This window comes from Durio zibethinus, chromosome 2 (genome assembly GCF_047325235.1).
Source record: "Durio zibethinus cultivar Kanyao isolate XHJ-2024 chromosome 2, ASM4732523v1, whole genome shotgun sequence".
In the NCBI taxonomy this organism is placed as follows: Eukaryota; Viridiplantae; Streptophyta; class Magnoliopsida; order Malvales; family Malvaceae; genus Durio; species Durio zibethinus.
The window spans coordinates 694,343-705,257 of NC_143163.1; the positions used below are offsets into that span (position 1 = coordinate 694,343).

General features: G+C 29.4%; 2 protein-coding genes across 2 annotated transcripts; both read right to left on the reverse strand.

The window, feature by feature from the left end:
- Positions 1–140: 140 nt before the first annotated feature.
- LOC111308566 (cytochrome c) lies at positions 141–2,654 on the reverse strand. Its single transcript, XM_022906978.2, has 3 exons — positions 2,394–2,654; positions 1,719–1,852; positions 141–431 (listed from the first exon to the last, which is right to left on the reverse strand). The coding sequence occupies exons 1-3, from the start codon at positions 2,503–2,505 to the stop codon at positions 339–341; spliced, it is 339 nt and encodes a 112-aa protein (XP_022762713.1). The 5' UTR covers positions 2,506–2,654; the 3' UTR covers positions 141–338.
- Positions 2,655–3,807: 1,153 nt separating this feature from the next.
- Positions 3,808–7,362, reverse strand: LOC111308565 (uncharacterized). The gene is made up of 2 exons (XM_022906977.2): positions 7,203–7,362; positions 3,808–5,504 (listed from the first exon to the last, which is right to left on the reverse strand). The coding sequence occupies exon 2, from the start codon at positions 5,185–5,187 to the stop codon at positions 3,982–3,984; it is 1,206 nt and encodes a 401-aa protein (XP_022762712.1). The 5' UTR covers positions 5,188–5,504; positions 7,203–7,362; the 3' UTR covers positions 3,808–3,981.
- Between the last annotated feature and the right edge of the window lie 3,553 nt (positions 7,363–10,915).

Genomic DNA, 10,915 nt, shown 5'->3' on the forward strand with positions numbered 1-10,915 from the left:
AATTTATTCAAATCGAATTTGAATATTAATACACTCATTTTCACCCCAAAATCGCCACGTCAATTAATAATTAAGATACCATCGCAAGTTAAAAGACACCTAACAGGGCAACTGTCAGGGCCTGAATAAATCATCAAAGGTTCAAGAAAATTTGAAATGCCTCATTCTCATGAGATTGGTCTTACAAAAAATCTTTTCAATACTTGAACTCCAAAACCCAAATTATCTTGGAGCTGGTAATAGTTTTTTATTTTAAGAATGGCCTAGTTTTTTTTCCTACATTATTGATAAAAAAACTCTTCATTTTGTTCAAAATTAGCTGATATAACGCAGACGCATCAGGAAGTTGATTCCTTCAGATATGCAATGAGATCAGCACGTTCCTGTGGCTTCTTCAATCCAGGGAAAACCATCTTTGTACCAGGAATATACTGCAAAAGCAAAGTTTACCACCAAACCATCAATTGTAATAGCCATTCAACAATGAAATTTCATGCTTAAGGAGAAAAAGATGCTAGTAAACTGAAAGTGAGAAAGTACTGTCACTCACAAACCATGACTCAAATCAAGCAAACTCAGCTATGCTAGCATAAATATATTTACTTCATACCTATCTAAACCCAGTCAGTTGCATCAAAAGCACGATGCCACCAAAATGCAAACATGGTAATAGCTGATGTATTGCAACAATCACAATCATGATAAGAATATAAAAAAAGATATCTTCCTGAAATGAGATGAACTACCCATAAAGCATAGTTATGGCAACAGAAATCAACATTAACAATGAATACACTACCACCAAACGAGAACTGTCTTGTAAGAGATCACCTTCGCTGCTAAACAATAGCAACAAGAGATGATTTCTTTGAACCCCATAGTGTGCTTCTTTGTACATAAATAACATTCTTACCACTTCATGTAAAAAAATAAAAGAAAGAAAAAAAATGTCTATCCTTTAATTTATAGTTTATGCCAGATAAAAACTCTTTGTGCACCTAAAAGTCATTTCCATACTTCCATGTTATCAGTTCCTCGAGTTGGTTTGACCATATTTAGCACTTAGCACACACTGCCCCTACCATCCAACAGAAACTAATCTTCCTCAAGTTGTTTTGAAATTCACAATTAGTTAATAAGACAGTTATACTATATATGATCCCAAATAAAAGTCCATTGTAATATTTCAAAGCCATGATACAATCCATGCAATTAATATCTAAAGAGTGTGTTTGGTGCACAAGATTGTGAACGGAGAAAACAAGATGATATTATGAATAGGATTAGATTAAATAATATCATCCTATCTTGTGTTTAATGCGTGCAAGGATTAGAATATAACAATTTTATTTATTGATTAAAATTATCCTTCCTTAAAGTTTATACAATTTAAATTACTGATATAATTTTTAAAGGTATAATAGGACATATAAGTTAAATCCCATGGATTAAAAATAATTCTCTCCACTTTGAGAGGATCAAATCATCCGATGCCAAGAAGATGATTAATCCTTCTTGCAATCCCATCTTTTTCTTTAGATATAATCCATACATATTAGAGGATGATATCATCCATCATCCTATGTACCAAACACGACCAAAGGTCACAGAATTCATACCCAAAACAGTTTTCCTTTTATGTTCATAAGTTATAAACTTAGAATAACACGCAAAATTCACCAACATTGTTCTGAAAAAGAAACTCGACTTGTACATACCTTCTTAGGATTAAGCAAGTAGTCATACAATGTGTTCTCTCCCCAAACCACAGCCATATTTTTGTTAGCAGCGGAATACGAGTATCCCACTGTTGTGCCAGACTGCCTCCCAAAAAGCCCATTCAAATTTGGCCCTGCAAATTTCACAAATCTAAACTTATTTTCCCATAAACTTCAAAAGTAAAAAAAAAAAACATAATACTAATAAATCCAAATTGTATCATATAGAAAATTATGTGTGAATCATCTTGTTTCAATTCAAATCAAACCAAATAACTTAGGAACTTACTCTCTTTTTTTTCAAATTTAAAGCTTCTTTTAATCAAACCAAATAAAAATAAATACCGGATCAGTTTGCAAATAGTAACTGAAATAAATATATGCCGGATCGGTTTGCAAATAGTAACGAAACTATTATTGAATCTGAGAACAATAAAGATCAAATCATTCTGACTAAAAAATGTTTAAAAGATATCAAAATCAAAGAAGAAAAAAGCTATAAGAAAATGACATGAAAGAAAAAACAGAAGAACAAATTGCTAGATGTAGTAATTAATAAAATTATAAAAGCATGAAATTAAGAAGTTATATCTCATACGAGACTCGACATAAAAATAATAAACCAAATAATTAAAATCAAAGAACAATGAAATCAGATCTGAGAGAGAGACCAACCTTGCTTGTGACCGGCTCCTTTTTGGACGGTATGGCACTGAGCGCACTTGGTCTTGAAGATCTTCTCTCCGGCTTTCGCATCTCCAGGCGGTGCTTGCTCGAACGAGGCCATCGCTTTTGTTCTCGCTTGAGGATTTTTCTTTCTTAATCAATCAAAGTTTTTTGATTCTTCAATGGTTTGGTTTTATATCAAGGTTGAAGGACGGTGGAACTTTATTAGGGCTAATGGTACTACAAAAATATATGGGAAATGTTAGCGGCACACGGTTTTGAGTAGTCGATTTGTTAAAAGGTCGTCTACAACGCAATGTTAGCAACAGTGGATTTAGCAAACGCGTTTAGACACTCGAATTTTAACAATGACACGTAAAGTGCGTGTTAAAAGCTAAAACCGACTAGATTAATGTAGAAAATTTTATAATAGAATTATGAGCCATAAGGTTAAAGCTTTTTTTTTTTTTTTTCTCTTTTGCTTCCCTTTAGATTCTTGCTTATTTTTCAAATTCAGGCTATTATTTTTTATTATTGGTTAAAAATAGAACTTGAAAATTTTGAAACAAATTCATCCGAGTAAGTTATTAAGTCTAAGGTAAGTTGCTAAAAAAATGAAAAGAAAAACATAAGCAAGAATGTAAAGGGAAGCAAAGAGAAAAGAAGAAAGTTTTGGTGTTAAGGCTCATAATTTCATTATAAAATTTTTCCAGTTTAATCAGTAACCAGTTTTAGCTTTAAAAACACGCCTTATGTGGCGCTGTTAAATTCGAGTGTACAAAAGCGTTTGCTACATCAACTGCTGCTAGAATTTCTGTAAATGTAATAAACCAACGCACACGAAGCACGCACCGACGCCTCACGTTAAGACAAATCAACAATTGAATATCGGAATGACCATAATGCCCATCTTCTTAGTCAAATCTTGAACTTTGACCTTATTGCTTAAATTTTGGGCCCCAAAAAAGAAATACAAACAACGGTGCCTATTATTAGGCAATGACCAGCTCATATTCATCAAAGACCAGCTCCAAACAAAGCAATGTTAAGCTGGCAATGGAATGCCAGACCAGAGTTCACCTAGAAAAAGTGGAATTAAAAGACCTACTTTTTTTAATCTTTTTTATGCTGAATCCTCCTTACGTAACCCCTACGACACCTTAGTCCATTAAGAATATTCTTCTACACATTTCTTTTTCAAAATTGAACTTTAAAATGAGTCAGGGCAGACATTGTCCTTAGAAAAGAAAATGAGGCAGGGCGTCATAAAACAAGCTTGGTCACCACCATAAAAGAATTGCATGAGAAAAGGCAGAAAAGAATTGCACGATTTTGACGTTATACCATTCAACCTTCAATTTCGACCTAGCAAAATAAACCACAATTTTAAAAGCATTGGTGCAGATAAAAACAGGTTATAAGAATGTTACAAAAGGGGTATTCGAATTATAAATTCCATCAAGCAAAACCATCATATCTAAATTTACGAAAACAAAACAAGAATAAAGATCCTTATTTTGAAGCTAAATCCTTTACAATCAGTTTTCTTTACCACAAAATTGATATTCACCACAACTACTCAGTTTCTTGATTACTTTTAGGGTCCATGAACATGCGTTGGAGGCCGCATTGGCCAGCCCAGAAGCGGTGGTGATCCTGGTGGGGTTACATCTCTGCTAGGAGAGAAGAGGCTCAGTTCCACGAATGCCCCAGTCGAGGTCCCATCTTTTTCGAAAGTCCGAAAAGAAATCGATCCACGCTTAGTAGAGACATCAGAATTCCTCTCAGGGCTAATACCAACACTTCCTTCAATATGGCTCTGATTAGCGATAAGAGAAACAGTGTCATTCTGATCATCAAGAACAACCCTTCTCCTAACCTCGAAGTTATGAAGATTCCCCAGAGCTAGACAATCCGCAACTGGACAGTATACAAGCACGCAAATACAGACCCCAGCACAACATAGCAGGACAACAAAAGCTGAGAATGCAAGAGCTTCAAACAGAAATTGCTCTGGTTTAGATAAAACAGATAAACCAAGTAAAAGAACCCTTAATGGAAGGAAACTTGAAACTGAGAAAATTAATGTGTAAACTCTCTTCTGCAAACCCTTATTGATAACCAATTTCAAAATCCGCATTCCAAGCCAACACAAGTAGGCAGTCAAAACGGTGGCAAAAAGCCCAAGAAGAATAGTATTCAGTAAAGGGTAAGTGCAGAGAGCGATGTCATCAGCAGAATTTTGCATCACTGGAGTAGTAGCTGTTCTTGTGAAATATGGCGGTAATTCTCTCCTATCCTTGCGTAACTCCGGTCCAATCAAAATAAGAATGAGTTGAAGAACAAACACAGGGATGCAGTAGAGAAGAACATAGCCTGCTGTTTTCCCATTCCATTTTCTGCTTAGTATTCCAGTGTCCATATTCTGTAAAGGTGCCCGAAGAAGAAACACCAGAGTGAGGAAGAGGCAAGGTTCTGCAAAACCTAAATTTGAAACAATGTAAAATTTGCAGACGTTTTCTTGCCATTTCAAATTGAGTGTATTAAACACTCTTCCTTGCCGTCTTAGAAAATTTAGCCGTACAATTTCACCAAAACCCCACCAGATGGCTAACAAAATGAATGTAATTCGGATGATCCAAGGACCACTGAAATAACTGAGCTGAATAAATCCTAGTCTAAGAACACGTGAACGCAAGTAAATCGAGTATGCGATACACAACAAACCAAGAAGAATCAACAGAGCAACTAGACAAATTGTCAACACACCAAATGCTTCGGCAGAATATCTCGTCAGGGGCATTACCCGAAACACAGATTCCACGCATGCTCTCTGCCAGCATGGATACAAAGGATCCTCTGATAGTGTACAAGCGACCTTCTGAGACTTATTTTCAGAAGCTATTACTGAATTAATACTGGATGATACTAAGATTAACTATGTGAGAAGATGAATAAGCAGCATTATCAACAGAACTCATGTATCTTCTTGCCAATCTACCAGATCCATCTATGTCAAGCATTAGCCAATTCAAAACTTACAAATTTCAGATTTAGACTGCTGTTTCAGCAACTAACCTTCAAGCTTTAGCTCAAACTTTAATTATTTGATCCAAGAACCTGTGGAATAGGAAACAGGAATAAATCAACTAATAACCAAAAAATTATGAATAAAACTCCATAACAAAAGAAGAAAGATTTCTATGGCATGCAGAAAATAAGATAAAATCCACCACCTTCAGCCACACACTATTTCTCCTATAAAATGAAGAAATTGTTCCAGAATTTCTAGTTTTCAGAAATTTATCATAAAAACCAAGTAAAGAACATTTTTAGATGCATGTGACCACAGAGCAATCACCTAATACGCAAGCCATTCTCATAAAAATAACTTAAAATGTATGAGATGTAAACCCTACTATAACCAGATATATAGCAGTCTAAATGTGAACAGACATGAATCATATTAAATTCATTACTTGGCACATGCAGCATATATGTCAAGTTGCGCTGGTGCAAACGCACCCAAGCTACCATATAAATCAACATTAATGCCAGTCTCATTTATAAGAAAGCATTTAGGAAATATCATCATTTATAGTTAGTGAGAAATACACAATGATTCACTGCCATGTGCATCACTATTAATGTTTTATGTCACTAGGAAAACCAATTCTTACATGTCATCTTAATTAAACATTAGAGACAACAACAGGAGACACAAGAGAGGCTGTAAGTTTCCACATCAACAAAAGCAACAATAATGCTGCATGTTGACTAGACAAGAATAAAAATATTAGGTAAGACCTTAAACATATAAGTAAATAATAGTTGTGTAACCACAACAACTTAAGTTCATACAAGAATAGCAAATCAAAATCAACACTTTACATCATTTAGAGAATGACATTAAAATCATTTTCTAATAACCGGGACCCAAAAGAGTTATACTGTAATAGATAATTTATGAAATTGATGTTCAATTAAAACATCCAAATTAGTTGTAAGCTTAAATGTCACAAAAAAATTCCAAAGGCAACAATTAACTAATAATACCCAAAGAGTAGCTCCGTTTTATCATACAACAATAATCCTATTTAACACAATGCCAACAGTATGCTTTCACACGCCCTTGCTGGCAAAATGAACAAATATTGTTTACGCTACCCATATATCACCAGCGTACTGAGGACATTATAGTCAAACCGTCCAATAAATGATTTTAAAACTAACAACTCCACTTCTAAACCTATCAATGTCCCTCCTGATATAAAATTTTCACCATAAATAAGATGTGTAACTTAGTTTGTTATAGTCACAAATAAATATATAACATCAATTTCATAAAACCTCACTATAAATCTAAACAATTTACCCCGTTTGTCATTACTTTGGGCTTAAAAGGATAAAGCTTTTTTCTGTAATTAACATTGGAGTATATAAGTATGATTTCTCGTACTTTTAATAGCATTAACAAATATAAGTTGCAAAATCTATAAATTTCTTTTTCGTTTCTTTTTCGTCCGTTTGTCGTCAACTACAAACTGTTATTCCAATAAATCACAAATTATAACGTCCAGTTAGCCCTAAACTTCAAATCTGTGCATTTTTCAAAAATTATGAACAAATAAACAAATTAATTTCAAATGTTCATTGTCATCACCAGTGCATGCAGTACAATCATTAAGCTAAGAATACCACCAAATTTCCTCAAAATTTACAAAGACAAATAACTTCAATAAAACCATACAAAGCCAAAAAAAAATCCAAAAAAATTAGAACCAAAATGAAGAAAAGTCAGATCACTGAAAAGCTTACAAAGAGAAGGATCTTGATCCGACGACGACGGAAGACGAAACGGAGAATCGAGAAAGGGATCCAGAAACCCTTAAAACTGGTTGTAAAGTAGATATGAAGATGCAGACAGTGAGAGAATGAGGAAGAGGAAGAGGAAGAAGGAGAGAGAAAGCGAGGCCGTAGTTAGGGGAATAAGTGAATGGGACTTTGTTGCTGACAGCCTGTCTCCAGCTGTGTCGTCCGAGCCTCTTGCTTCGAATTCCTCAATGGGTTAGGCTCGTCCGCTTCCCGTACCTACGTGGCTTTTTGCCTTGGCAGCTTTTACGCCGATTGCTTCTCTTTTTCTTTTTCTTTTTTTTATTCTAACCTTTCCTTATACAGAACATAAATTTATTGTATAATATAAAATTTTAATTGTAAATAATAATAAATTGTTTTGCTGATTATGGAAGATATGAATCTATTATAAGAAAGTAAAAATTATAATTTTAAATATTTTAATCAATTAAATTTGGAGTTTAATTTAATTGCTTATGATGATTATTATTTAAACATAACATTTAATATATTTAAATTTTAATATTTAGAAAAAAACTAATAATATTTTAATAATCATATAATGATTGATTTTCTATATACATTTTTTTAAGCATGATAATGCCCATACTATGTGACAATTTTGTTAAAATAATTGAAGAATGATTAACAAATTATCTATAATTGAAGAAATAAGAAAAAAATTAATAAAAAATTTATATCAAATAAATCATATTAAAATTGTAATTTAAATTTAATTAATAATACAATGAATTCAATTATGTCATATAAAAAATATGATAAAATTTAAACCTATACTAAATATATAAACTCTCAAATAAAAATAATAACAATTTGATTGAGATTAGATTCGATTTAAATTTTTAAATATTATATAATATAATAAAAATTTAAAATTTAATTTAAATTTAAATCATTTTCATTTGATCTTATCGATTTGATTTAATTTATTGATTTTTAATTTTTTAATTTTAATATATTATTTTAATATAAAATTTTAATATATTTAAGTTAATTTTGATATAAAATTTTTATTTTTATTTTATACAATTTTAAAATATATAAAAATTAAAAATATATAATTTAATTTAATTCAATTTAATTTTTTTATATTTTATTTTTCGATCTAAAATTTAATCTAAAATTTGATTTAAATATAATATATATATTTAATATTCGATTTATTTTAAATAAAACAAATTATTTTCAATTAAATCGGATATTATAATTTTAAATTAATTTTTTTATTTTTCGATTTTTTTCCCCTTCATTCTTCGTACAGTTGATGGGTGGGGAGGGGCCCGTTGTTGAGCACTTTGACTTGTGTGCCTTCCTGATTTCATGTTATTTCAAACTAATACTAGTACAAGACTAGAAAGTCTAGTTTAACTTTTGCTGTTATTTGTCAAAAATGCTGGCCGAACTATCTCAAACAAAATTTTTAACTACTATTGAGAGGGTATTTTACTCGTATTGGAAAGGTTCGGCTAATCCCATCTTATCTTTGATTTTTTTTTTAATTATAAATTACGATAAAAACTTTCAAATGTACTGTTGTTGGAGGAAATTTCTATAAGCTTTGAAGTGTTCAAATTTGTGCATATTATTTTACAGATGAGCATAAGAAATAATAATTAATTAAATTTAGTCAAGGTGATGCGATTAGTATATTTTTTTATTATAATTAATTGAATAAAATAATTTAATTAATTTTTTTATTTTAAAAAATAATAATTGAATTAATTAATTTTTAATAACATTTTAAATATATTATATATAATATAAACATTTATAATCATTTTTATTTATATTTTGAAGTACGACAAATATGAAATTGATAACAAAACTATAAAATAAGTTTTTTTTTAATTATTACAAATTTAATGTTCAACATTAATAATAAAAAAAAGATACAAATTTTTTATTTTTCAACTGAACCAACTTTATATCAATTCAATTATTTTTAATTATTAACAATAAGTCAATTGATTTGATTTTTTTTAAATAAAATTTGACCTTTTATTTTTAAAATTAAATTAATCGAATTGATCTATCGTTAATCATAGTGACATGTGATAAAAACTTGATTAATTGAATGATGTAATGTTTTCAAACCTATCAAATGTCAACTTTGAGAGTTACGTTCTATCATAAAAGTGAACAGATATCGATTCAAACCGATTTAATCGATAAAATATAGTCATTTCGATTCAATCTAATCAAAATTTTGTTATGATCGATTTTGAGATCGGTTAAATTGATTAAATCAATTAGTTATTGATTTTTAAAATTGATAACTGAATTAACTGATCTTATAATAATTAAGAGTTTTTTTTGAAAGAAATTATTTAAGGTATTTTTTTATTCAAATTTTTGTAATTTATTATTCAATACATTTTTTGTCGAAATACATTCAATAATTTCATTTAATTTTTTACAATGGATTATTTATAGTGTTTTTTTGTTAAAATTGTATCGAGTAATCCTATTCAATATTTTATCATGGATTATTCAAGATTTTTTTGTCAAAAACGTTTTTAATAATCTTATTCAAATTTTTGTATGGGATTATTCAATATATTTTTTAGTCAGCGTATTGAATAATATGCTCATAAAAAATAAAAAAAATTGAAAGAAATTATTCAATGTATTTTTTATCACAAACGTTTTCACTAATCCCATTCAAATTTTTATAATAAATTATTCAAGGCATTTAATTGCAAAAAAATATGAGATGACTTATTGAATGTGTTTTTTTACAAAAAATGACTTCAATAATACCTTAAAAAAATTAAAAGATATTAGTCAAGGCATTTTTTGCAATAAACACCATAAGTAATCCCATTTAATTTTTTATAATTGATCAAAGTGTTTTTGACAAAAAACGCCTTCAATAACTTTATTTAATTTTTTTTATATAAGATTATTCAATGCGTTGTCTGGATAAAAATGCTTAGAATAATTAATTCATAAAAATAAAAAATGATTATTTAAGGTATTTTTTATTAAAACCGCCTTTAATAATCAATTCATAAATTTGATAAGAATCTGTGAAGGCATTTTTTTTTTTTACAAATGCCTTAAATAACCCAATTAATTTTTTTAAAAGATTATTGAAGGCGCTTGATAATAAAAAAACGCATTAAATAATCTCATTTAATTAAATTTTGGATTATTTAAGTTACTACTATATATGATAAGAAGATTATAATAATTATTTATGATTTAATATGTATTAATTTTTTTCATCCAAACTAGTGAATTTGAACACAAAATATCATAAAAATGGAAGATAATTGTTGGTATAGTATTTTCCGGATATTACAAATTTTAAAACTTATTGTTTAATATATTTTGATTAAACAAGTATAGATGAGTATTTATTTATCTTTTTTTCTTGTAAAATATTGTTAAAATTATTAAATTCTGTAATGATTTAGTTTGAATGATATGTGAAATTGAGTTTGATTAGATTAAATTTGTAGCTAAATAATTATTTAAAATAAAAAAATAAAAATTTTGATTATTAAACTTAACTAACCGAATCGAATCGATTTTCCATCTATTTGATTAAATTTGTTATTTAAAATTTTGTAAGTTGGTTTGATTACTTGTAAAATAAAAATCGATTAATTCGATTATTAATTTTTTTAAATTCAATTGATCGAACCGACTAA

Bases quoted from the DNA above. Each gene is read 5' to 3' on its own strand.
- LOC111308566 (XM_022906978.2), bottom strand. From the start codon at position 2,505: ATGGCCTCGTTCGAGCAAGCACCGCCTGGAGATGCGAAAGCCGGAGAG. The intron at 1,853-2,393 runs GTTGGTCTCTCT...TGAAATTTGCAG, and splicing joins AGGAGCCGGTCACAAGCAAG to GGCCAAATTTGAATGGGCTT. The intron at 432-1,718 runs GTATGTACAAGT...TTGCTTTTGCAG, and splicing joins ACTTGCTTAATCCTAAGAAG to TATATTCCTGGTACAAAGAT.
- LOC111308565 (XM_022906977.2), bottom strand. From the start codon at position 5,187: ATGCCCCTGACGAGATATTCTGCCGAAGCATTTGGTGTGTTGACAATT.